Source organism: Cajanus cajan, chromosome 8 (genome assembly GCF_000230855.2).
Source record: "Cajanus cajan strain Asha chromosome 8, NIPB_CcT2T_4, whole genome shotgun sequence".
Classification (NCBI taxonomy): domain Eukaryota; kingdom Viridiplantae; phylum Streptophyta; class Magnoliopsida; order Fabales; family Fabaceae; genus Cajanus; species Cajanus cajan.
The window spans coordinates 1,814,531-1,842,514 of NC_138524.1; the positions used below are offsets into that span (position 1 = coordinate 1,814,531).

At 33.3% G+C, this 27,984-nt stretch overlaps 5 protein-coding genes across 6 annotated transcripts; 3 read left to right on the forward strand and 2 right to left on the reverse strand.

Moving 5' to 3' along the window:
* The first annotated feature begins 234 nt into the window (after positions 1 to 234).
* Positions 235 to 4,719, forward strand: LOC109799127 (uncharacterized). Its single transcript, XM_020359648.3, has 8 exons — positions 235 to 535; positions 622 to 717; positions 1,237 to 1,347; positions 1,424 to 1,733; positions 2,169 to 2,259; positions 2,951 to 3,278; positions 3,463 to 3,611; positions 3,799 to 4,719. The coding sequence occupies exons 1-8, from the start codon at positions 284 to 286 to the stop codon at positions 4,310 to 4,312; spliced, it is 1,851 nt and encodes a 616-aa protein (XP_020215237.1). The 5' UTR covers positions 235 to 283; the 3' UTR covers positions 4,313 to 4,719.
* Positions 4,720 to 6,927: 2,208 nt separating this feature from the next.
* On the reverse strand, positions 6,928 to 9,512 carry LOC109798723 (NADH-ubiquinone oxidoreductase-like protein). Its single transcript, XM_020359097.3, has 3 exons — positions 9,271 to 9,512; positions 7,439 to 7,523; positions 6,928 to 7,300 (listed from the first exon to the last, which is right to left on the reverse strand). The coding sequence occupies exons 1-3, from the start codon at positions 9,385 to 9,387 to the stop codon at positions 7,191 to 7,193; spliced, it is 312 nt and encodes a 103-aa protein (XP_020214686.1). The 5' UTR covers positions 9,388 to 9,512; the 3' UTR covers positions 6,928 to 7,190.
* A 551-nt stretch (positions 9,513 to 10,063) lies between these two features.
* Positions 10,064 to 11,812, forward strand: LOC109798334 (Rhodanese/Cell cycle control phosphatase superfamily protein). Its single transcript, XM_020358556.3, has 6 exons — positions 10,064 to 10,205; positions 10,739 to 10,819; positions 10,942 to 11,015; positions 11,194 to 11,264; positions 11,359 to 11,412; positions 11,564 to 11,812. The coding sequence occupies exons 1-6, from the start codon at positions 10,189 to 10,191 to the stop codon at positions 11,687 to 11,689; spliced, it is 423 nt and encodes a 140-aa protein (XP_020214145.1). The 5' UTR covers positions 10,064 to 10,188; the 3' UTR covers positions 11,690 to 11,812.
* Positions 11,813 to 15,009: 3,197 nt separating this feature from the next.
* On the reverse strand, positions 15,010 to 18,081 carry LOC109798777 (transcription factor-like protein DPB). Of its 2 annotated transcripts, XM_020359172.3 has the most exons (10): positions 17,886 to 18,081; positions 17,720 to 17,799; positions 17,599 to 17,642; positions 17,462 to 17,524; positions 17,204 to 17,350; positions 17,004 to 17,072; positions 16,751 to 16,849; positions 15,873 to 15,943; positions 15,374 to 15,581; positions 15,010 to 15,293 (listed from the first exon to the last, which is right to left on the reverse strand). In XM_020359172.3, exons 1-10 carry the CDS (start codon positions 18,005 to 18,007, stop codon positions 15,258 to 15,260), a joined length of 939 nt encoding a protein of 312 aa, XP_020214761.2. In that variant the 5' UTR covers positions 18,008 to 18,081; the 3' UTR covers positions 15,010 to 15,257. The 2 variants fall into 2 exon arrangements, with proteins under 2 accessions (XP_020214761.2, XP_020214762.2); XM_020359173.3 differs by having other exon boundaries at positions 15,010 to 15,581; positions 17,886 to 18,079.
* Positions 18,082 to 25,397: 7,316 nt separating this feature from the next.
* On the forward strand, positions 25,398 to 27,644 carry LOC109798523 (SCARECROW-LIKE protein 7). The gene has a single exon (XM_083062208.1). The coding sequence runs from the start codon at positions 25,585 to 25,587 to the stop codon at positions 27,166 to 27,168; it is 1,584 nt and encodes a 527-aa protein (XP_082918334.1). The 5' UTR covers positions 25,398 to 25,584; the 3' UTR covers positions 27,169 to 27,644.
* Positions 27,645 to 27,984: the final 340 nt, after the last annotated feature.

Below are 27,984 nucleotides of genomic sequence, written 5' to 3' on the forward strand. Positions count from 1 at the left end.
ATGATTAAAATTTATTATTATTTTTATACTGCCAATAACTAATTTATTTGAGTGCACAAAACTGACATTTTAAATACTCTAGAGAACTTAAGACATTTCCACATACATATCCTGAAAATGGCTTTATTTTATGATTTTATAAACTTTGAATTTGTTTTGAGTAGGCCCATTAGTAAAAGGAGTCGGGTCGGAGCTCCAAAGGGTTGGATCCATATGGTGGGAAACCCTACCAAAACCTCTGAAGGACAAACATTTTTGGTTAAACCTCTTGTTGTTCCCTTCAATGGCGAAAACCTACGCAGCTGGGATTTTTTCGGCCATAGCAGCCGCTACCGCTGCATCTCTGAATCAGAACAATGCTTATGCAGACGGAATTCCACCGTCGAATCCTTCCGATGTTCTTCAACCTTCTCCGCCGCCGCCAAAGGTGCGAAACGATCATCCAAGGACCACTTCTGCTGGGTTTGATCCAGAAGCCCTCGAGAGAGGAGTTAAAGCTCTCAAGGAAATTTCTACTTCACCCCATGGCAAAAAGGTTTCAGCTTTATCCCTATTTTCCCCTTTCATTCGACCCCATCGTTACTCTTCTGCTTCGTTTTAATTTGTCTCTTTTTAGTGTAGGTCTTTGAAACTATCAAAAAGCAAGAGGAGACAAAGCAAGCTGAACTTGCTGCAAAGGTTGCTGAGTTTAGGCAAATGAAAGCACAGCATGAGACTGTAAGTTAATTTAGGTTGTTCCTCGTTGCTTTAGTGCGATTACAAGTATTCAATTTTTAATTTAATTAAAATTTATCCAATTATAGATTAAGCTTGGTAGACTTTTATAATAATTACTTTAAAGTTATATTTGGCAGAATTTCTGATTGACTACTTGTGAAAGGATTTTAATTTATAACGACAATGCATGGAAATTAAACTCTTGAATTTTATTATTTTTACTCTGTCTGGTGCTGATCATACCGGTTTTGCTTGGAATTGTCACTATTTGAATATTGTTAGTTGAAGTTATATGATAGTTGAAGAAATCATGTCCATTGGTTGCTACGTTCTAGCTGCTGCATGATGAAATTCATGTCACCAGAATCTTGTTTCTTTGTAATTATGGCCTTAAACAATTGAATGTTCGGACGGAACCTTTTTGCTTTGATGTGTTGTGTAGGGTGCACAACTTCAGGATGTTTTGTGTTTGGCTTGTGATTTGTTTTCGGGCATATTATCAATTGGTTCACCTGACAGGAACGACAAAGGATAATATATGATGAACAAAAAAAGCTAGCTCAGCATCAGGCGCAAACAAAATCCCAAATGGCTAAATATGAGGATGAGTTGGCGAGGAAGAGGATGCAGGTATTAAGCCTTTTGAACAGCGGGTTTTGTTTTGTCATTTTATGAGCGTTTCTCAATTTTTCATTATTGTTGCCAGGCAGAAAATGAATATCAGCGAGCCAGGAACCAAGAACTAGTAAAAATGCAAGAAGAATCATCAATCAGACAGGAGCAGGCTCGACGTGCAACAGAAGAGCAGATTCAAGCGCAAAGAAGGCAAACTGAAAGAGAGAGGGCTGAGATTGAACGTGAAACAATAAGAGTAAGGGCTATGGCAGAAGCAGAAGGAAGAGCTCATGAAGCAAAGCTAGCAGAAGATGTTAACAGACGAATGCTGGTTGATCGTGCTAATGCTGAGCGAGAAAAATGGGTTGCTGCCATAAATACTACTTTTGACCATATTGGAGGTACATTTCTACCAGATGCACGATATGCAAAGAGTAGTGCTGACAATCTAAGAAGAAAACCACTGCCTTTACTCATGCATTCATGGTATTAAGTGCATGGAGTGAATCATTTTGTATGCACACAAGTATTTTCTTAAAAAGTCATTTCACTTTAATTTTTGGAGTAACATGTTATTTTCTTTTATTTTACCTTCACAATTTTGTTTACTCAGTGAACCATTTGGTTTTGATCTATATAGCCTATCACTTTCCCGTATTAATAAAAAATATTGTAATTTGAGGGATGCACTTTTTATTTTTTTTCATTACTTACTGATTCCCATTATCTAATGTATTTTGTTAATTGGTTTGATGAACTCCAGCTGTATTTTTCTTGACTGGGTTAGATGAACTCCATACCAATGAGTTAATAAAAACTTGATCTATTTATTTCAGGGGGCTTAAAAGCTATTCTAACAGATCAAAATAAGTTGGTTGTAGCAGTTGGTGGAGTGACTGCTCTAGCAGCAGGGGTCTACACTACAAGGTATACATTGTTCAGAAGGCTTGGAATGAGCTACTAATTCGGCTAAGTACTATTTTAGGTTTGATTTTAGAAGCTTATATTTGGCACAACATTCCTTTCAAAGTCTGTATCTACTCAGTTAACTATGCAATTATTGATTATTGATGACATTTTTTATCAAACTTTGTTTTAAAAATGAGGACAGTGGGGCAATGTAGTAATGAGATATATCTTATATATACCCGTTAGTTAGATAGTTAATTAGGTTAGTTGGTTGAAGAAATATGGCTTGTTGTCTATAAATAAGAAGCGGGGTTGAGACTTGAGAGTAGTTAGTCAATTGATCAGTTAGTATTGTGGCCAGGGAGAGTCTTGGATCTCTCAAATATTCAGGGAATTTGTGCATTCTTTCTTTTCATCCATAAAACTACTTTCTTGGTGTGCTTAATCTGAACCAGTTTCTATCAATATCATTATCAATTACTGTTTTTCCTGCCTTAATCGTTTTGAGAGATTTTAAACTTGATTTCCCTGTTTTTTCCCCTTTTGCATCAGATATTTGTTACCCATATAAAAATTGCACTTTGTTGTCATATGCATGCTACAGTTGTAAAATTTTATTCACATTGGACATTGTGTGTCATCAGTTGCTGTTAGTGGAGTCATGGCTCATGCTATTGTATATTTGCATTGGTCTTTTTGTCTAATCCAGGGAAGGTGCCCGGGTAATATGGGGATATATTGATAGAATATTGGGACAACCATCATTGATTCGTGAGTCCTCCAGAGGGAAATACCCCTGGTCTGGTGTGTTTTCTCGTGCGATGAGCTCCCTATCTCGACGTACTGATTCAGGATCTGCTTCACAAAATGGTTTTGGTGATGTGATTTTGCATCCTTCTCTTCAGAAAAGAATTGAACAGCTGTCATCTGCAACGGAAAATACAAAACTCCATCAGGCACATTTCAGAAACATTCTCTTTTATGGCCCTCCAGGAACGGGAAAGACAATGGCTGCTAGGGAGTTAGCTCGTAAATCTGTATGTTTTTTTAACTTATCCATTGATCTTGTTATTCTAAATTTAAAGTATTTCATACCATCTACCTTTCTTATTCTGATCAGTTTATCCTTGTGTTCATCAATTTTATTTATTTTTTAATTGTAATTTTCTTCTTTCAGATAAATGCTATTTTATTCAATTTGTGTTTTTCAATTTAATGCAGGGACTAGATTATGCATTAATGACTGGAGGAGATGTTGCTCCACTGGGATCACAGGCTGTAACAAAGATACACCAATTGTTTGATTGGGCTAAGAAATCAAAAAAGGGTTTATTGCTTTTCATTGATGAAGCTGATGCATTTCTGTGCGAGTAAGCAATACTTGTTCCTAGTTTTTTCATTTATTATGCATCTCCTTGCTCATGGCAACATAAGATGATCAAGTGCAGCTAGATGCAACCTACTCAGGATCATGTTTGTTGTTTTTTCTTAAACGAAACCAACATTCTTTGCATGAAAATTGTTTGAATGGTTCATTGCATTGGATGGATTTTGCAGGAGGAACAAGACTTATATGAGTGAAGCTCAAAGAAGTGCATTAAATGCCCTTCTCTTCCGAACTGGTGACCAGTCCAAAGACATAGTCCTTGCTCTTGCCACAAATCGTCCTGGTGATCTTGATTCAGCTGTTGCAGACCGAATCGATGAGGTCCTAGAATTTCCCTTGCCTGGGGAAGAAGAGCGCTTCAAACTTCTTAAGCTCTATCTGGACAAGTACATAGCCCAAGCTGGATCAAGAAAATCTGGTTTGGTTCAAAATTTGTTCAAACGACAACCACAACAAATAGAAATTAAGGGATTAACTGATGATATCCTAAAGGAAGCTGCAGCTAAAACTGATGGCTTTTCTGGAAGAGAAATAGCGAAACTGATGGCCAGTGTCCTGGCTGCTGTATATGGAAGTGAGAATTGTGTGCTTGACCCAAGCTTGTTCCGTGAAGTGGTAGATTATAAAGTTGCAGAGCATCAACAGAGAAGAAAATTGGCAGGTAGTGATAAACCTATGGCATGAGGATTTTTAGAGATTTTGTTAGGAACCCTTATGATGTAGGGCTGATCCATTGCATTATGTTATGGGCATGCTGTTATTTAATGATTTAATGATTTCCCTAATTGATGGGAAGATTTTGGAATTTGAATTTTGTAGTGTTTCATTTACGGCTGATTATCAGTATTCAATATTCATCACTAAATGTAGCACAGCTGATTCAGGCTATGCTATGACGTTGAATATTCTTTTTCTCCCTTCACCACTGAGCATAAACTAGAGTTTCATGCTACCATTGGAACTCACATGTATTTCTTGAAAAACCATAAGTCTACCCTATTGTGGTCGAGGAGAGGCTCTATTTTCCTGTGTAATTTGTTTATATCGTACTAATTACAATAATAATTTGTGGGTTTCAATATTTTTATTTTTATTGTTGTGCATGTATGCACCGGAATAGAGAATGGGGGTGCTTAGTTTGGTGGAGGATTAACCACGGGTGAAATGCGCATGCTTAATGCTTATTATATATAATTGAAGTTTATATTAATCATGTATATAAATAATATTATATTTGAATATATAGATATTATATTTAAAAATATCATAAATATAATTTGAATTTGAAAAATATAAAAAGTTAAAACAATTTTTAAAAATGCTCTTTAATGAAAAGTTTATATTGTTGTGTGTGTGTATATATATATATATATATATATATATATATATAAGGAAGATTATAATAATATTGGTGTAATTTTTATTAGTATTATACTGTTCAATAACTCTATATTAAATGTAAATTTTGTAAATCTAACCGTTAGATTGAAAGTTCTTTACTCTTAGATCATATATACAAAATTTTATATTAATTTAAGATAATTTGATACTTCATTTTTATAAAACAAAATTAACGTAATATAATTATTTCTAAATATACTAAAATATGAACACTTTAATTGTTTTTAAGTTATTGTTTAATTTTAACAAAATTTGATATACACATAAAGTGATATGTACTTTCAACTATTTGGACTTACAAAATTCACATTTAATATAAAGTTATTAAGCGGTGTAATACTTGGTAAAAGTTACACTGGTGTAATTATAACTCTTATATATATATATATATATATATATATATATATATATGAATGTGCTAATGTATACTTGTTTCTTTTTTAGTCGAAATATGTTTCAAGATAAAATAATTATAATTTATTTCAAGATAATTCTAAATATAATTTAATATATTTTATCTAAAATAATTATAATTTATTAATATATTCTAACTAAAATAAGTGAGTGGAACACAAAATTCTAATTTAATATATCTGTAACTGATTGACCAATATTGTAGTAATTTGTGATTTAAAGATCAATGTGTACACGAAAAGTAACAAGTTTTGTAATTCAGGCTCTGGTCATTAAAAATGCAAATGTAATAGTTTTTTTTTTTATAAAAAAAATGTTATTTTTTTAAAACTAAAGTATTCTTAATTAAAAGTTAAAAACTAAATCTTTCAAAATATTGAAATTTATTTAACAAGTTATTTCTTAACAAATATTTTTTTATATATACATATTTAGAATTGTTTTTTTTAATTACATATTTAAAAGATAAGATTATATATCATGTCACATTTTATTGGTTAGAATCGATTTTTTTAAAATTACATATTTAAAAAGATAAGATTTTATACCATGTCACATTTTATTGGTAAATGTAAAATACAGTTTAAGATGAGTGAGTTTTGATTAGGGATGACAAATATACCCATACCCGCGGGTAATACCTGAACCCGTCCCGACTTTGACGGGGAATACCCGGTTTGACCGGGTACGGGTACGGGTAAAACCCGATACTTTAAATCGGGTACGGGTACGTGTATGCCCGCCCCGTACCCATACCTGTCCCATTTACATTTTTAATTTAATATCCTCTTTCAATTTAATTATATTAAAAAATTTTAATATTTTTTTATGTGTGATTATTTATTATAAAATAATATAGAGAAATAACTTAATTATAATTATAATATAATAAAAAAATAATTTAAAAATATTATATTTTTTATAAAAAATAAAAAATAAAAAAATTGACGGGTATGGGTACGGGTATACCCGATACCCGATGGGGACGGGGATGGGGATGAAAATCACATACCCGACGGGTACGGATAGGGGACGGGGATGAGTTTAACTCGCGGGGACGGGTATCATAAAACCCGTACCCGCCCCGTTGCCATCCCTGGTTTTGATCCCCTTGATTCTAATCGTTAACATTTACTTCACATTTTTACTATAAAAATTAAATCTGAACTTAAACTTTGCAATAATAAATGATGTGGCAAAAATGTGACATTCCTTGTATAAATAAGTAAATAAAAAATTTGTAGCTTCTTTTATAATTTTATATTAACAATAAACAATAGGTATTTTTTCTTCTATTTTATATATATACAAATCAATGCTACACGGGGCTTTGCCCCTCGAATTAAAAAAAAAAAATAATGTTTATAATATTTCCGTTAATAATTGGATAGAATTTAAAATGAAAGAAAATTTAAATAACTACGAATATTTGAAGGTTAAATATGATAAATTAGACTCGTGAAAAGTAATGTTATCAGGATTCATGAGCTTGCAAATTAGGAATTACTTATATAGAATAGATCGATCAATGAAGCTGCATTTCTAGTCTCACACAATTACTAACTGCACATAAGAATGTAACCTCACATCACCAGAAGATGGTAACATGAACATCTTATTTAGCAAATGGTAACAAAGATGTATATTTGTTACAACATGATTTAGTCGGGAAACATTTTAACCAAAAACATCAATGTTCAGCAGAAAATTCCGTTCATGCACACCAGAATCCTTGTAGAAAGCAGTCCTAATGGTGATGATCCTGAACATACCGAAGGCCACAATATTTGCAAATAGCTGGCTCGGCCAAGTCAAGGCATATAAATTCAATCGGGTGTCCAAGAGCAGGATTGGTATCTGAGACCACCAACAGCGTATCCAAATTAGTTATACTTTTATGAAATTAATAATGTAGGACCGGAAACTATACAAGGTTTGTATCTCCGTTAAATATTGTGCATGTTCAAAGAGAATAGAATTTTAAAAAAGGTGTACCTCCTTCACAAGCAACTATTCTGCCTTCAACCTTAATCGGAGGAACTTCATTAATCAGCTCCATTGGCGATTTCTTGCTTGTATCCTATCACAGACAGTAGAAACAAACGAAAGTTTCACATGTTGCTGACCACAATTTTGTAAGCAGGAATTAGCTAACCGACATCAGTTAGCCACTATCCTCTTTATTTTAGATTATAAAAGACGACAAAAGCCCAAAACAAACTAAATAAAGTCGGAAACACTGCAGGGCAAAGCAGCCAAAGAGGGATAGATAGAGGTAGTCAAGAAAAAAATAAAAACATAAATCAACTCAAATTGTAATGATCCATACTGAACCAGGAAAAACAATATACAATAAACCAATTTCATTTGATTTCAATTCAGTTCTTTAGCAATGAAGCATTTCAATTTATTTATCCACGGTTTACCAAATTATATACAGTTATTAATCATTAAAAAGACATATCTATTAGTGATGTAGAATCCAAAATTTTTAACATCTCTCTTCATCTCGCTACAAGATTATACTCAGCATATCATTCACTCGAACAAATTTTTAACTCTGGTCTTTGTTCCCCTTCAAAGCTGCCATTGCCACATTCAACTGTTTGAATCCACTGTCACTTGGATATTGATTGAAGTTTGAAGTTATCTACATTGTTCAACCATTTGAAGTTGCTTCAGCTGATCAACAGTTCAAAGTTTCTATTGTGAACTGAGCCTTCCATTTTTTTGAATCAAGCTGGGTGTTCATTTATATACCAGTGTTATTGAGAAGTATTGCATTCACACCATTGCCATTGATCACCACAATTCAACCCTACATCCCTATCCATCCATTTAGCCTTACAAGGAACAAATCAATCATACTTTTATTAATGATTCTACAGAGCTAATGGCTGCTTTTCTTTCAGCATTTTTATCACTTAAGTAAGGTTTTGCTGCATTTTAAATTCAACCTATTATGTACTCTTGAAAAAGTCATCGTATCAAGTTTTAAAGGTTGAATCAAATAAAATATGAATTACCAAACCAAAATAAACAATAACTGTTTTTTCTTCAAATGAAGAACTGAACCCAATTGTTTTTCAGTTTTTCCAGATATTTTAAATTTGGTACTGTTTTTCCATCAAAACTGCACCTTAGTCACCCTAGGGTGTAGATCTGAAGGGATAGTAATAGATTCCCTAAACAAGAAAACCTACAATAATTCCCATTCGGACACCGTAGATCTCCTCCCTCAGGGTATGTTCCAACTTTAATTCTCACTTTTTGGTTCTTCAAGTTTCCTCCCTCAAATGCAGATTTATTCCACACAAGTTACTCAGAAAGCCTCTCGCACGGCAAATTTTTCCACCTAGCGTGTTTTACTACATTATTTTATCACATTCTCTCCCTAGATGCATACACGAATACGATCTGTGACTAAGCTATCCCTGATTTTTCTTTTTATTCCCTAATTCTACGGCTAGTTGAAAGAGAACAAAATCTTATATAGTGGATATCCACGAGAATTTCATATAGAAGCAAATATCAGAAGAAACCTAACACAATAATAAAAGTAAAAGGGGATCCACCAGGGGCTAAAAATGAGTAATCCTTGCCAATAACAATGACCAACAACATTTCACAAAATTCTACCAAATAAATAATGTAACTAATTTCCGAAACAGGTAATATTTAAACAAAGTGATAATCCTAATTTGATTCCAGAGCAAGTTTAATCAAACACAAGGTGTTGTTCGGGATATGCGAGCAATAAACGTGATGTAATTTGCAATGATATTTGATTATGATGAATGATAATCGGAATTCGGGAAGAAATGTACCTGCATCCACTTGGCGGTGTGGTTGCTGACTTGAGAGGTTACGAGGCTGAAACTTCTGGTGCTCGTGTTCCTCGATGAAGAGAATCTCATCAGGTTCCTCAAAACACTCGACGCCATCTCCCAAACCCTAAATTAAATCACACAATTCGAATCTGATCAATGAATCGCTCGGGAAATGAAGGAATCGCAGCGTACTGTATTGTCCTTCTGAATTGGAACCCACACGCCCTCCATGCGCAAAACGACACTGGTTACATCCAGAATGTACATGAAGTGGATCGGGCCTCTTCCCCAAATTCAAATGGGTTGGCCCATTCTCCATTGGCCCATCAACGGCAGCAACGAATGAGAAGGTTAGACAGCAATAAAAAAAAATGCATGTCATCATTACCAATTTACCTCGCATAAAACCTGCGTTACTGCATGTTCGGTTTTGATCTAAGATTTTGATTTTAATTATAAACTATTTCGGATAAAAGATAATTAATTAAAATGCACATTAATTATAAACTATTTCTTCATCTTAAAGATAGTCAACTACTATTTTCCTACAATTTTGATGGAAAAAAAATAAGTAAACTGATATTTTCCTTCAATTATGGTGGGATCAAATACTAAAACACTATTAGTGAGTCTGAGTATAATTTTTTTTTTTAAAAAGGGAAACTATGAGCACATTGCCATTTTTCTATAATATTTGCATAGGTGGCTTGCACGCTAATATGCTCATGGCCAGGTCCAATTTGTACAATTGACATTACTTGTAAACAAAATAAAGTATGCCAATTAAAAGGTCAACATTAATGGGACCACAGGCCTTAGCAAAGCAATTTTTCACAGCATAAATACACTTCGTTCATACAAGTCTGTGGCATTGATTGACTTCCTGAATGCTAAACTTGGTCCATAAAGAAAGGAATGGATGCACCAAAGGAGTAAGTTTCATGAACCCCTTTAGATAAATTTTTCACCTAGTATCTATAAGGAGAAGAAAATAAGATGAATCAAATTTCTCCTTTGCAGTTTGCACTTCTTAAACGATAATTTATGGAAAAGTTGAAGTAGATACTAACAGAAATCATGAATAGAGGTTGAGTTAGTTGTGGTTTTTAGTTAGGAAGTTACTGGTTAGTTATAATATTAGGACACAATAAACTCTATAAATAAGAGTCTCAAATGTATCATTTACCATCTTTTTCATATTAAAAAAATACAATGAGTTGTTTCTATGGAACTCCTCTTTTGTTCCTTGAACTTTATGATGCGTGGCCACATCAAATGGGTGTAACTTGTATTACCCATGTTCAAGATTCTGACAGATACTGCACAGGTTGATTTAAGTTATTTTATCTTCTTAATTCATTTTTATTTTCTTCTCTTCAAAAGTTTATCCAAACTGGTTATATATTTCATTTTGTGCCCGTAATATATGGCTCGCACTCACATTCTGATATATTCTTGTTTGTAGTCATCAAAATGTTGCAACCATAGATGTCCATGCTGCCAAAGATCTTCTCAATTCATCTGGTTATCGTTATCTGGATGTTAGGTAGTAAAGGGTTTGAATTTCTCCGATTTCCTTCTCTATTGTAAATTGTTTGGGAACAAACCGATAAAAAAAAAAGAAAAAAAAGAAGGAAACTAAAGTTGACTCTTTTGGCCCTAAAATAGGTCAGTAGAGGAATTCAACAAAAGCCATGTTGAGAATGCTCTTAATGTCCCCTATATGTTCATCACAGAAGCTGGTAATGTGAATGACAGCTTATCTTTTGATTCAAGTTTCTAGTATAAAAAATTGAGTACCTTGACAAATATGAATTTATCACCCTGCAAAAAAAAAAAAAAAATGTTTTGTACCGTTTCACTCAGCAAACATTTGTTGAGTGACACGAGATTTCTTGTTTATGTTTTGCAAATGAACAGGACGGGTGAAAAATCCAGATTTTGTTGACCAAGTGGCAGCAATATGCAAGAATGAGGATCATTTAATTGTGGTAAGAAATATGAAGCCTTTAATTCTTTAAAATATAAAACCACAAAATACAGTGATGCTGAATGGTGGCGTATGATTAATGATCATAATTTCAGGCTTGCAATAGTGGAGGAAGATCACTCCGAGCCTCCGTTGATCTGCTTGATTCAGTAAGTTTTAAACTAATCTCAAATTCTCAACCTTGATTCACGTCATTTCACTACGTGCAAATTTTACACTTCAAAAAGTAATGTGAATGAAATTTTGGTACAAAGTAAAAAAGAAATATTGTTAACATAACATATGATGCGGTAAATACAGGGATTTAAACAAATTGTTAACATGGGAGGAGGCTACTCTGCGTGGGTGGATGCTGGATTTGCCGGGAACAATCCGGGAGAAGAGATCAAAACTAGTTGCAAGTTCCGTCCAAGCGCAATCCACTGAACACCGTAGCATCTAACATCTTCCGCTTGTTCCTTCCTTCTCCAATTTCATGAATAAAGTCCAATGTTTTTATTATTTGGCTAAAACCCTATTTTAGTCCCTTATAATTTTTTTTTGTTTCAATTTAGTTCCTCATTAATTTTTTGTCTCAATTTAGTCCCAAACTAATTAATTGGTTTAAATTTAGTCCTAAATTAATTAATTGGTTTCAATGTGGGACTTTCCGTCCAAATTGCTTTAACGGTATTAACTTTTGGCCACGTGGACGGCACGTAGATGCATACGTGGCATCCACGTGGATGAGAATTTTTTTGAAAACACCTCGACCCAGAACGGCCCGTTCTGAAACCGGAACGGGCCGTTCTGGGTGCACTTTTGGTGTGTTAATTTTGCATCCGGAACGGCCCGTTCCAAGTGCAAAATTAACACACCCAAAATGCACCAGAACGGCCCGTTCCAGTTTCAGAACGGGACGTTCCGGTTTTATTTTATTTTTTTATATATAAAATATTAATAATTTTATAAAATATATATTATTAATTATATTTTAATTATGTTATTATATCCAATAAAATAAATATATTAATATTTTTTTATATATTTTATTTTATTATGTTTATCTTATTAATTTTTATCATTTTATTCCTTTAATCTTAAATAAGTTGCAAAAAATTATAAAGTGATATTTCTTTTATCTTATTAATTATTATATTTTTTAATAAAATTAATTAAGAATATTGGTTTAATTGCATTTTTTATCTCTCAAGTATTACAATTGTGCAGTTTTGTGATCTCCAAGATTTTAATTGCATAATTTTAGTCTTTAAAGAATTGCAATTGCGCAATTTTGGTCCTTCAATTTTTAATTGAACAATTTTAGTCCCTCAAATATCATAATAGTATGATTTTTGTTTCTCCCATTAAAAATTAATAATTTTAATATATATATATATATATATAATGTTTTAAAATTAAATAATTATTTATCTATTCAAATTAACGTATATTATAATTTTCGATATTATATCAATAATATTATTAATATATTTATAGATAAACTAATAATTTGATAAATATAACTTGTTATATATTAATATACTTTTACAAAAATATAAGTATATTAATTAGAAATATATATATGATCTTATATATTTATATTTTTGTAAAAGTATATTAATATATATTAAGTTATATTTTATCAAATTATTAGTTTATTTATAAAAAGGGTAAAAATATTATTGATATTAATTTATCAGTAATATTAAAATACTAATAATATATAAATTTTATTTATTTAGTAATAGTAAATATATATCATTTGATACATTAAAAAAAAATATACGTTAATTTAAATAAACAAACAATTATATAGTTTTAAAACATTATATATATATATATTAAAATTTTAAAATTATTAAATTTTTAATGAAAAAGACTAAAATTTCACAATTATGATATTTGAGAGATTAAAATTGTTCAATTAAAAATTGTGAGAATAAAATTACACAATTATAATCTTTTAAGGACTGAAATTACTCAATTAAAACCTTAGAGATCAAAATTGCATAATTATAATATCAAAAACACAATTAAGTAAAGAATATTTTATTCACAGTTCTGGAACGGGCCGTTCTGAAAGCAGAACGGCCCGTTCTGATTTCAGAACGGCTCGTTTCGAAAGCAGAACGGCCCGTTCTGCTTCACTGGTGGTGTTTTAATTTTGCAACCAGAACGGCCCGTTCCAGTTTCAGAACGGGCCGTTCCGGATCCAGGTGTATTAAAAAGAATTTTCTCATCCACGTGGATGCCACGTATGCATCTACGTGGCATCCACGTGGCCAAAAGTTAACTCCGTTTAAATAATTTGGACGGAAATCCCACATTGAAACTAATTAATTAATTTGGGACTAAATTGAAACCAATTAATTAATTTGGGACTAATTTGAGACCAAAAATTAATGAAGGACTAAATTGAAACAAAAAAAGATTATAAGGGACCAAAATAAGATTTTAGCATTATTATTTTAATAAGGAAATGTTGAAACAGTTTGTACCTTCCTTTGTAATTTGTATAATATCTGGTACTTATGATGGAGATGAGCACTCAACTTTCCTTCCAATAGCTGAAAATAATTCATTGTATTACTTTCATATAACAAATAATGACTTTCTTTCCCCATAGTTTTATAATATTTTAAAATTAATAATTAAAAATTAATTTATACTCATTTTCTGCTGACTAAATATTACTTTAACACAAACGAAAATCATTGTAAAAACTCCAATTACCTACAACAGCACTTTCTAGCTGCTAAAGAAAATTGCACGTTTTGAGTTTTAACACGAATTACTCTTACTTGGGATGATTAATTTACTGTGCAAGTTTGAGGATGTTAACAAGTTTGAGTATACTAATTGATCCGTCAAAATCCAGCGTGTAAAAATTATAATTCTGCAAATGCTGGCACAAGCGATTGCAGATATGACATCCAATCAACTTTCCCGATGAACGTGATTTTCTGCGTCTTCAAAGAAGCTATTCTGTATAGCTTTCACGTCTCTGCCATGTTATAATATTTTCTGTGGCCATGATTTTTGTTAAATATACTAATTGTTGCTTCCAGACCCCAGTGATCGGTGTCTGGTTAGCTATCAGATAGATCTTAACACGCGAAAAATCATTTGATAACTTGAACATACAGTTATACTGAATACGAGTACCAAATCAAATACCGCCCCAAAAAAAGTTGGAATTAAACACATTAAGTAAACCTTATAAGAAAAAAATAATTATCTCGTGTTAAATTTTTTCACCCAACAAAATCGTGTTCAAGTTTTGTATGTCCCTCACATGATAGACATTAGATAAGTACATTTTTTTTCTGTTGATATAATCTCAAAAAGACGTCATCCAAATATCAAGAACTGTTTTTTTTTTTTTTTTTTTCTTTCAATTTACATATAAACAACTTGCAAATGGAAGACGAAACACTAGTAACACAAGAATCGGTTTCCATCCAATAAGTAAGCATTTAAACGACCAACGTCAATCATTCCTCAAGAATCAGGATGAAACTCCTCACTCCTATTATCTAATGCATCCTTCATTAAATATTTCTTAGCCGATTTTAGAGTTACTTTTAATAAAACCGCCACAACATAGTAAAAGCACAAACACCCATTTAAATCAATTATTCTGTTAATCACCTTCTGAAAGAGTATCGAGCGTAGCACAGGTAAATTTCCATCCAAGTAATTTCGAAATAGAACAAAAAGCCTGAAGAGGACCCTAGTAAATGCTACAATACAAACAAGATGCATTGGTCCAAATACCAACTAAGCTGGAAAACTTTACACTATAAATCGGTGAATTCGAAAATTAATCCTATGCTGTTGGATTCCATTCCATGACCTATGGACTAATACAAACCGATTTGTCTCACTAGAGAGGGGACAAAGTTACAGTCAAAATATGTGGGAAAGGAATGTGCCAAAGTCTACCCCTAACAACAAAGATGACATACCGGTCTGCTTCCTAACCTACAGAATGACTTGGCTGTACCAATGACTAACTATAACGGTCTAACAACTGCAGCAAATTTCTCTACAAAATATACAAACATGCTTACATAAGGAAACATAATATAATAAACTTATAGATTAATGCTCTTGCTTAACTCTTGCCTTTAATATGCCAGGGAGAGGAGGTGATGTTGGAGACCTATTTGACACATTTAAAATTGTAGGAAGAGCCTGTGGCTGACACAAGCCTGAAACGCTAGAACCTTCACCTCCATCATTAAGATTGAGTGTCATATTGTCATCCTGTGGTTTCTCAGAAAATTTCATTGCCTTGAGAACATAATTGTCGTCATGCAGCTCAAAGGGGGTACTGCAGAGAGACAAGAAAAAGCATAAATAGGAAGTGGCAGAGACATTTCCCAACATAGGGACAAAAACTTCGCACCTCAGCCACCACAACCGCATCCCTAATTTCTCTATTTTAAAATTCTTTTAGTGGCCTTGGCGTGTGACTGTTTGATCAAAACAGGTTACGCTAGTTTGACTTTCTTGACTTTATGACACTACTAAATTAAGCAGCTGCATACATGCTAAAAAATAAACTTGCATCATCACTCAAAACTTGAAAGAGTGCCAAGCGAAGCAATGGTAGTTTTCTTACCTATTGAAATCAAAATGAACAAGCTGCATATCTTCTGATATTTCCACTTCCACAGTTGCATGAGGACCTGTCTACAGTTTTAAAAGGCCATAAATGAGGTTAATTAAATTGCAATGCCATGAAGAGTAAAATCACAGTAGGGTAAGTAAATTTTTCATTAAATTAACAAGTTAGAAACTTTCTATGAACCATGAACAAGAATCCTCTATATAGACCCATAAAAGCCATGAGTAGATATAATGCCTAAGGGCAACCTGAGTAAGGTGAACTTATCAATATGAGTTGATAATATCCATTAGAAAATAGTTTATATAAAAATTAATTCAGTTGGCAAATTCAAATGAACATCCACGCAAAAAGTGAAAGAAAAAAAATATATTTCTAGCGTAGGGGCTAAGATAATTAGAGAAACAAGGCATGTTGCCTATAAATAAGAAAAGAGGTTGAGAGGGAATTCATATTGTTGTTGAGAGTCCAGGCCTCCAGGCCTCTCGAAAGTCCTGGGCATCATTTGTACCCTTTTTCTGTTAATAGAAGCTTTCTTCCTATAATTCTGAGCAGTTTCTATCACAACTGAGTGGGATCTGGTTTCATAATAAAATATTATATAATTTATAGTTAAGGCTAATTGTCCTTTCTTTTAACGAAAACGTGAAATCACTCTTTCCAAAATACCAAAATACAGAGCAAGTTTTTTCTATCTTTTCCATTAAGTTTGCAAATTTTTAACAACAAAACAAACACACTCAGAACATTCCGAATAGGGAGTTGATAACAATAAAATAAAAGCATTATCTTACAGATTTAAGATTCAAGTTAAAATTGAGCAACAATTTGTACTGGAAATCAGAACAGGAGATAATGGGATGATGATGTACCTGTACCAGAATAAACGGCAAAGATACACCTCCACGAGGAGGATTTCCTGAGCTATATAACTGCTCATTTCGTTGAATAAGGTTCTGAAGACCTACGAACTTGACGAAATAATGCAAGTAATTAGCCAACGGAAACTTAACATAAAACATAAGTAATTTGTCAAGGTCTTCAACAAGTCCATATTTCAAACGACGAGAACCAAATACACAATTTCGTTCCCATATTGATTTAATGAGAGTGGGAAGGACTTACTTGCTCCTCAAGCTCCTGCAGATATGCTGTTTTCTTTTCAATTCTATTCCTGAGCCCAAGACGCTCTGTCTGTTGGAATAAAACACATTTACAGAGTTATAATGGTCCTTCATTGTATTTTTTGGATTAACTCAAAACATCACTGCAGGCAAAAGCACAAGCTGCATGGAGAAAAATTAACAAGTCGAGACTGGACAAACCTTTAGCTCTTCAATATCATTCACACTAGTACGAGGAAGACCCTTCCATTGGATTTCCTTTTTGTCCTTAGAAATAATATCCATTGCCATTAGAACATTCAGAGCATCATAGACCCTTCTACGGATATTTTTCTCGTCGTATTGTTGCTGACAAATGTTCACCCCCAAAAGTAAGTCCACAAAACTTAATTTCATTTTACACCTTCCATTTGCAAACTAGAGACAATATAGAAATCGTTCATACGAAGGAGAGGAAACCTGATCAGGGGTCAAATCAGTATTGCTTGGATCAGAAAATTCAGCAACAAGCTCATCCGCCACCTATAATACAAAAGTAATGACATTAAATTTTAGAAACAAAACAAATTAGAAAATAAAGTAACGAAGCGCCTAACCTCATTGTAAGTTGTTCTTCCCCTGCTTTCTACCTTCTCACACACTAGAGAGAAGCAACGAAAATTAGGAGCAGTTGCTAGAACGTAATCCTAAATACGACTGAGGAAAAGATGAATAAACCTTTCATGCTAAATTGGCGGAGACCTCTTCCAGTCTTATCAGGTCCAACAGCACGTTGGCCTCTCTTTTTCTTCTTGCCACTGCATCAAAAGTCAGAAACAAATTATTATCATCGGAGATAATAAAATGAAAGTGCATTGCGCAAGAATCAAGATAGGAGACTGACGCGGCATCATCGGCGTGTATGTCAAGAAGGTTTAATTTGCGGAGAGCGTTGGTGGCCGAGGCTGATTGGCCGGAAACGGTGGTTACGCACGGCAGCGCCTCCTCCTCCTCCTCGTCTCCCATGGCTTAGGGCAGATCTGAATACGTAATGCGGTTTCGCTCCAAAACTGATTTTCACAGCAAATCACACTATTATTCATTACTTAACTATTTAACTACTGCACTATTTCTTTAAAACCAATTAAATCACCCTATATAAATATTACATGTCAATCTTTCTATTTATTCAATTTTTAAAATTAATTTTAATATTTCATTTCATATATTTTTATCTTATATAATAAACTAATATTTTTTTAATATATAAACAAATACTGGGCCAACTCTTGAAAGGATAAGCCCAATAAAAAAATAATAGCACTTCATATCTTCTCATCATGGCTAACAATAATGTACGAAATTTTCTCCACGCACGATTATTTGTTTTTCGTGTTTGTGCCTCGTGTGGGATGAAATCACGAAATTGGAGGGTTCTTGAAGAAAACAACAAAAACTAACTACATACTAGCAGACGAGTGTTAAGAACATCAACAAGTCTTTTTTAAGTTACGTAACGAAAACAACAAATGATCATTTATTATATAGGTTCAAAACACCATTAAATAACAATTAACAAACCAAAACTTAGAACAACTGAACAAGAAAGGAAAAATAAAATAAAGATTCAGATGTATGGGAGAGGCAGAGCACATACCATGAACTTCCGGATAATACAAAAAACACATTCAAAATAATACAATTTAATTACGTGCTTTTTCAATAATTAAAAAAAAAAAGAGTAATTGGTTGTGAGATGTAACTAATTATTATTAAAACATAGAAAAGAGACAAACAACAATTAACCCTGTCAATTGAATTAGAAAAGAAAAAAAATTATTGTTTTGATTTAGATTTCGAGTTTTTTAAAGTAAAATCTCTTTTTGTCGATGCCATCAAATATATTCTTCTCAATGATTAATTTATTATTTTCATATATAGTATATGATTCGGTGATTTTACATATATATAGAACCGTTACCAGAAAGATACTATATCCGTTTGGTATTGCAATGAAAAAAAAAACAAATAAAAACCTCTTACTCTTAGAAGAGGTTAACAATATAGAATGGAGGGAAATATTTGCTTTTAATTTTTATAAAACATAAGAATGGTAAAATTTGAAAGAAACCAATGAGTAGGGGATAGAATTATGTCAAAGTCACGGTGCCTCCCACCATCATATGCGTCTTTTTCTCATTCTAAAAGTCCAAATAAAAACAGCTTCTGTCCCCTGCTTGTTTCCATTATTTTGTGCAACTATGGTATTTGTTCAAGAAAGCACTTCACTGCAAATTTGACCAGAGTTTCTGTGTGTGCCCATATATATAATAGAGGGAGAGAGAATTCATCAAGAATAAATAAACAAATAATACAAAGAAGAAGAAAAAAAGTAATGTCTTCGTAGACATCATTTACGAAGCAATCATATTTAAAACCAATAATACAAGGGCTTAAATATGGAACTGTTCTTAGGTCTACGATCGAGTATGTTCATGACAGGTAGTACAGGTTTAATATAAATTTATGGTTTGTTATTTTTTTTTCTCTACTTTTACTTCTTTAATTTGTTATTTCCTATGACTCTTCATGTAGGTGTTTGGACATACAAGTGAGTGGAAAGAATTATTTTCATTCACTTAGTCTTACAATTGATGATCGTGTTGTTCATGTTTACAAATCTTAATTTATCTTTAATTCCTTCCTTTCCAGCTAACTAGTCTCTTCAAGCATTCAACTTTTTGTTTGAAATTTTACTGATATTAAACACAAAAAATAACATTTTTAGATCGAATGAAAGCAAAAATAAGAATTATGAAAAATTAATCTCTAACTATTATTATCTATTATGAATCTAGTTCTATCTTACATAAAATCCTTCTAGAAGAGTTTCATATCCTCACTCTTAATACATGATGATGTTATATACTATAAATAATAACAAATTCAATGATTTAGGGAAAACAATAAACTCCTTAAATAGAATTTTGACTATTATAAACTCAATAAAAAAAATATCACGTAAAAAAAAATAGTGAATGTATCCAACAACATAAACATCATAAACATAATAGATTAAATTTAAATGTATAATGAAACACATATAAAATAATTCTACTCTTATTTTTTAAGAAACTAACCAACACTTTTTATATTTATGACTTGGGTCCAGACTCATAGACTATAGGTGTAGTCGTCAGATTGTGTTATGACTTATGACACCTTGACGATGAGCAACTAATAAATTTGACGTCCATTTGAATCATGTTCTCATCTATAAGGTCACTGATGGAGCATTTTTCACTTGTTATGATTAGTTCAATTTTACCCCACAAGACAGTAAAGAAAAAAAAACAAAAAAACAAAATATTAAATACTACATAGAACGTGCTGGGGATGCATCCTCGTCACTAGCTCTCTGAACTCCAATGATATGTCTTATTATTATGTCTATTTCATGTGAGCCAAACCTCCATTGATAGCAACGTCTCAAACATGTAGCAGCAAGGGCGATGTTGAGAGATGTGTATCTGTTTTGGATTGTGTTATGTATCTCAATTGTGTATCTGTTTTGGACTTACCTTGCAAAGTCACGAGATATATATGTTGAGAGACATGTAAATAATATTCAAGCTGCCACTGAAATTCAAATTTAAGATTATATGCATGCTATCTTAATTTCCCACTACTAAGCACCAGGATTTGTAGTGATTATAGGATGTATCCTAGCTTTTATTAGTTGAATTTGCACTTTTGATGAGTTTTGTTTCCCCTTTGAACAAACAGATATTAGTGGTTAATTGTTTTATGTCTATTTTTGTAAATGATGAATGAAGAATGAGAGAGACAAAGGGGGTCAAAGCAAAAAAGTAGGTCTGGCACGATAGGGAAACGGTTATTCCGATTTCATGGGTATGGACGAAAGCAAAAGAAAATGGGCACAGAAGAGAAGAGTGATATTACTCAGAAAAAAATGATAAATGGATGGATGCATTCATAGTCTGTGTCTTATATGCTGGCTTTAATTTGTTCACCAAGCATTAACAAAAACAAGAATGGAGCTACGATCGACTTGTCCATTTCCTTCTTCACATCTATCATTTTCTATCAACATGTATGGGTCATGCTATTGTTACCATCCGGAGAAGGCAACCCTTTCTATGTTTTTTATTTTATTTTTAATGTATGTATCTATCAACCAAACCAATTCAATAACCTTGCCCCCATTATCCATTCGACAGTTATTTTAGCAAAAACTAAGGAACTTTGTTTGCCTTCATCATAAAAAATAACCTTGTCTTTGGAAATCTTTTAAACTCGGGTTGAACCAAAATTTCTCACTTTTTAATAAAAAATTAGAAGCAAGAAAGAATAGATTCACTGTTCATATTAAACTAGACAAAAATACAAACACAGGATCACTTATAAATGTATAATTAATATTATATATATATATATATATATATATATATATATATATTACACTAGTGTAATTTTTATTAATTATTATACTATTTAATAATTTTTAATTAAATATAAATTTTGTTGATTCAATCGTTAAATTATAACTTCATATTATTTTGTATGTTTATGTCAAATTTTATTAAAATTAAATAATAATTTAAAGATAATTAAAATATTTATTTTAATATATTTTAATATATACATATATATATTATGTCAATTTTAATTTACATGAATAAAATATTAAATTATTTTAAATTAATATAAAAATTTGTATATATAATCTAATAATAATGAACTTTTAATCTAATAGTAAATTTTAAAGAATTATGATTTAATTGAATTGAGTGATGATATAGTCGGTAAAATTTATATTAATGTCATTATATCTCATTTCTATATATAATTCAAAGTTTAATTAGTTTTCAAAAATTAATAAAATACACTTTTAATATTATTATTATTATTATTATTATTATTATTATTATTATTCGATAACAAATTAGTATATAATTGAAACTATTGGTTTTATAATTAATTTAAAGATTTGTTAATATGCACTTGCTTGTTTTTTAATTGAAGTATATCAGTAACTTATCATTACTTCATTAGTATATTTAAAATATTTTAGTCTTAACTTGCTAACAACATATTCTAACTAAAAATTACTTAAATTCTAATTTAAAATTATTTTTTAGTTTGACTATGTTACTAAGCTACAAAATTAGTGTATTTTAAGATAATATTGATTATAACTTGTTAATATACTTTAAAAAATGTATTTTGGTAATCATTATTTAAAAATATATATATAATTAAAGTGTTTTTTAATTAATTAATAGTATGTGAAATATTTTAACTAATAGTGTATCAAAATTAAAATTTTAACTTATTTAGTAGTATTATACTTAATTGTCAATAATTTGTGTATATGATATTTTTAAAATTATCTTTAAAATCGTGAAACCCTATTCTTTTAATACTTTTTTTAATAAATTTATTAATATATCTCCACTTAAATAATAATCGGGGATTCTTCCCTTCTAACAAGACAGAGATTTTTGTTTCGGGTACAAATAAGAAAGAGTGAGATAATTAATTAAGAGCATTTTCTATAAATAAATAAAAATATTAATGTCTGAGATGATTTGGGGAGGATCTTATTATAAAGAGAATCACGACAAATATCTCAATAGATTCATATATTACTTTTGTTTCTTTTTAAATGGAAAGAGAGTCTAATTCATTTGATAAAATTATTTGTGTAAGTTGTTATAATTAACTCAATATCGAGTTTAATTTTTATAAAATAAAATAAAATGTAGAAAAGAAAGGGAAAGTATATATGCTTAAATTAGAAAATGAAACTTTTATAAGAACGAATTAAAGGTAAAAAGGTAATTTTAATTAAATAAAATAGCCCTTTTTAAGTGAAGGGAAAAGTGTGGATAATTAAGGCGAATTTGGTGGGGCTAACAGGTTTTAAAGATAAGCAAAGTATGGCTGGCTTTGATTTCTTGTCTAATCATCCTACCATTGACTCAGACAGTGACGTTTAAGTTTGTCTGCTTATAGTTTCCCACCATCCGTTTATTATTTTCCAACTCAATCAACCTCAACTTCACACTTTACAACGTCGAAAAGACTTTATGTATGAGTGTGGGGATGCATTTTTACTCTTTTTAGAATGCTCTACTCTAATTTGATTCACAACAGCAAAAGAAATTATTAAATATTATTAGTTAAGAGCATTGATATCCTGTTGGCAAGTGTTATTGAAGAAGGAAAATATTATGAGCATTGTAAAGGGACATGTTATTGTAATTAGCAAGTGTCAATGTAAGTAAGCGTAGACGCGTTTGGTATTTGTTAATGTTGAACAAGTTACTTGTATGATGGTTGAATAGGTTAAGGAGCAGAGACACTTAAACAATAATATAATACAAGTTAGTGTATTAAAATGCATATATATGTTGATTATGGTAGACTTAGTAGAGGGCGTTGACTGCATGGTGACGTGTGATCAGTGGATTACACGGAGGCAGAAGCAAAATGAAAAATGGAAGAACGTTGAACGTGAATGTGATTGTGAGTGTGATGATATTGATAGTGATAGCGATTATCCCGTCGAAATATCCTGCACCGCTGCTTTCCATTCCGTTCAGCATTTGCATTTCCGTTGGTCTAAGATCGCCCCCTCACCATGGCTGGGACCCACCTTTCCTAATCCTGTGGACCCATCCAACCGCCCTACACTCCCTAACCCTCTTCCTATTACTTTTCTTCCATTTCATTCAAATTTACATTATCACAAACACACCCTTTATCTCAATATACACAAAATGTTTGGAATTATGCGATTGCTTCCATTAATTATGAACACTGTTGTCACACTGTTTGCTCTTGTAAGCTGACATCTGTACAGTATCGTGGCAGCCGAAGCTAATCATGTTCTTTTACACCCTTCTTCTTTCCTCTTAATTCAATTAGAATCATGCAACTCTATCAACTATACCACCTTCCAATGTGTACCACATGCAACTCTTATTTTCACAAACAAAGGACTAATAGTATATCATTTATTTTTGCGATAATTGTATTTTTTTTATACAAATTATCTATATAAAATTACCTAAAAAGATATATACAAATATTTTTGTTTAATTGAAAGTCTAAAAAAAATTATGCTGACATATATATATATATATATATATATGTTTATGTATACATAGACAGAAAACTTTGTTTTCCCCTTCTGTGCGTTACGGAGTTTGTCAGTGATCCGATTGCATTGTATAATGCATTGCATGTGGACAAGATGGAATCGATTGGGATAATTAGAAACAAACTCACACGCGGGATCACGTGACTCAGTTTCCATAAATAATATTTTTGGTAAGCAAATAAGGAAATATTAATATGACTGTAATAATGATTTGTTTCATTTACCAACTTGGTATAATTGAAAACTTTATACAGGAATAAATTCAATAAATCTTGTTTTGGTAAGCTTCAAAAACAGAAATACGGCTAAAGCTTTTTGAAATAAAGTCATTAAAATTAAATTACTCTAAACAGCTTAAGGAAAAAAGTTGTATGGAGTCATAAAGTTGATTTTGAATAGCATTATTGTTGAAAAATAATCCATAAAGTAGAAGAAAAAGGGGACATAAGGAAGCATTATGTTAGACTTGTGTAGTTAACCATGGCACAATGAAAGTATGAAACGCAATAAAAATACCGTAGAATAAAAAAGTAAGATTTGATGTTAAGAAGTAATATTAGCAGTGTATACACCAGTCAAAATAGTTCTCCAAACACATCATTAGTATTTGATTTGAATTTATGGATCTCCTGCATCTTTTTACAATTTATGATCGAGGCTGAACAACTACGTATTTTAATGTTTTAAACGAATCTCTTGGACTAATCTGCTCTATATTTATAGGCCAATATCCTCTAGGTTCAGGATGATCTTTTTAAGTCCACTATTAAGACTAAGTTAGTAGATAATCAGTTAATTTACATAAAAACACATGATCACTTTGAAAATTTCTGAAGCTATCTATAAATAATTTGAAAGCTACATGGAAAAGGTAATCTATATCACATAGGTTTAATGGTGAGATTAGATTAATTCCTCTTTTACCTTTATAAAGTGTTCCATATTTAAAATAGTAATAAAATTGCTCTGATAAAATATTTTTGAGTAAATATTAAATAGCTCACTTTGAACTGATTAAAAGAGTGTGAAATAAATTTGTAGAATATTAAAAAAAAAAAAAACTAATTAGTATTGTTATAATTTTTATTGAAGTTATGGAGTGCATTTGTAGAGATGTATTTAAGGATTTGTGAATTGTGATTGTGGAAAAGTAATATAAGATGGGGATGGAAAAAGGGTTAGAGAGGGATTAAGATTAAGAAAGAAAGTGGGGCCATGGGGATGGCGTGTGTGTTTGAAATGAATGAGATTGGGTTGGTGTGTGCAAGTGCAAGTGTGCAACGGCTCAATGGATGAAGTCCCCTTAATACCCTTACGCAGTGAGGGATGTGATTACTTAATACTCCACAAACCACAACCATTCTCACTTGACTCACTCAGTGAGAGTGTGGGATGTGATTAGCAGAGGGAGGGAATGGCTTACATGTGTGCCGACAGCGGCAACCTAATGGCGATTGCGCAGCAAGTGATAAAGCAGAAGCAGCAGCAAGAGCAGCAGCAGCAGCAGCAGCAGCAACAACAACAACAGCAGCAGCAGCAACAAAACCCTCTCACGCCACTCTCCCTGCATCCAATTCCATGGAACAACACTCCTCCACTCGGCTACCCTCTCCCTCCCTCCGATTTCCCCGACCCCTTCCAGCCAGACCCCCCCTTCCACTTCTCCACCGCCCCATTCCGCTTCTCCGACTTCGACTCCGACGACTGGATGGACACCCTCATCGCCACCCCCGCCTGGCACACCAATGCCGACTTCCCCTCCGCCTCCGATCTCAACCGCCTCATCTTCCCCTCCCACTCCGACAACCCCCTCACCCTCACCCCCACCCCGCCCCCGCCCCCGCCCCCTCCCCCACCGCAGGACCACCCTCTCCACTCCACCACCGCCTCCGACGCCGCACACCCCCTCCTCAACTGCGCCTCCCTCGCCGAAACCCAACCGGATCAAGCCCTCGAAGCCCTAACCCGCATCCGCAAATCCGCATCCCAACATGGAACCCCCACGCAGCGAGTGGCCTTCTACTTCTGCCAGGCCCTCACCCGCAAGATATGGGCCCAAAAAGAGAACAAGCCCACAGCAGAAAACCCAACCACTTCGGAGGAGCTAACTCTCTCTTACAAAGCCCTCAACGACGCTTGCCCTTACTCCAAATTCGCTCACTTAACCGCCAACCAAGCCATCCTGGAAGCCACCGAAGGCGCCTCCAACATCCACATAGTCGACTTCGGCATCGTGCAGGGGATCCAATGGGCCGCGCTCTTGCAGGCCTTCGCCACTCGGGCCTCCGGCAAGCCCAACAAGATCAAAATCTCCGGAATACCCGCCATCGCCCTTGGGCCCCACCCCGGCCCTTCTCTCTCCGCAACCGGCTACCGTCTCTCCGAGTTCGCGAAACTCCTCGAGTTGAACTTTGAGTTCGCGCCCATTCTCACTCCCATTCACCAACTCAACCACGCCAGCTTCAACATTCACCCAAACGAGGCCTTGGCCGTTAACTTCATGCTTCAGCTCTACAACCTCCTCGACGAGCCTCCCTCCGCCGTCGACACTGCGCTTAGGTTGGCCAAGTCGCTCAACCCTAAGATTGTCACGCTTGGTGAGTACGAAGCTTCCTTGACACGTGTGGGCTTCGTGAACCGCTTCAAGACCGCGTTTAGGTACTTCTCCGCCGTGTTTGAGTCTCTCGAGCCCAACTTGCCGGCGGACTCGCCGGAGAGGTTCCAGGTGGAGAGTCTTCTTCTCGGACGGCGAATCAATGCGGTTATTGGGCCTGGGCCCGTGAGGGAGAGGATGGAGGAGAAGGAGCAGTGGAGGGTTCTCATGGAAAGTGCTGGTTTTGAATCAGTCAGTCTCAGCCATTATGCAATTAGTCAAGCCAGGATACTTCTCTGGAATTATAGCTATAGTTCTCTGTTTTCACTCGTGGAGTCCACACCTGGGTTTTTGTCTCTGGCTTGGAAAGATGTGCCTCTGTTAACTGTTTCTTCATGGCGTTAATGGGTTCTTCTCCTTCTTCTTCTTCTTCTTGTTGGTCTCAATTAGAATTGGAAAGGGTTTCCACCTGGTTCTTTTTTCTCTGGTGTGGAACAACTAATTATTAATTATTTGTCTATATGCAATGGGTGATCGATCATGCTTTGCTAGCTGAATTGGCACTGCAACAATTGAGGTTTTGGGGAGAGTTGCCACTTTTAGCACTTGGGTCATACTAGTTCCACACCCCCTTTCTTTCTTACATCCTTTTGTTTTCAATTGGTTTTTCTTTTTTACTAGTGTTTTGATGGGGCAAGGGTGTTATTAGGTTCAAGACTTGACTAGGCAAACAAACTGTGATCAGGGAATGGAAATATAGGGACAAATGGGATGGAAAAAGCTTTCTTTCTCATTGCTTCTAGTCATTGTGACTCTGTAAATTGGATTTTGTTGTATGGATTTAAATTGGTCTGAAGAATATCAAAGGATTTTTATCTTTACTCTTTGACTCTCGAGTCTAGACCGGTAGTGTTAATATTTTTCTTTACTTTCTTTCGGCACTCTTGGTTGGTTGTTTAATTTACATTGTCTATGCAAAATGGATTCATTTTCGTCCGATGTAATTTGTTCCCCAACTTTGAATTTGTGGATAGTTTATTGCTTGCTGGTCGAGGAAATGTCTGTATTTACTTGATGAAAGATTCTTTTTAACCATTCGCGTGTGTGACTGACTGACTGTTGAGGGGAAACTTGGGTGAGCTGTTGCATGGAAATTGGTGTGTGGTGACTGATTGATGACACACACTCTTTACTCTGCCAACCTATTATTCATGCACAGTC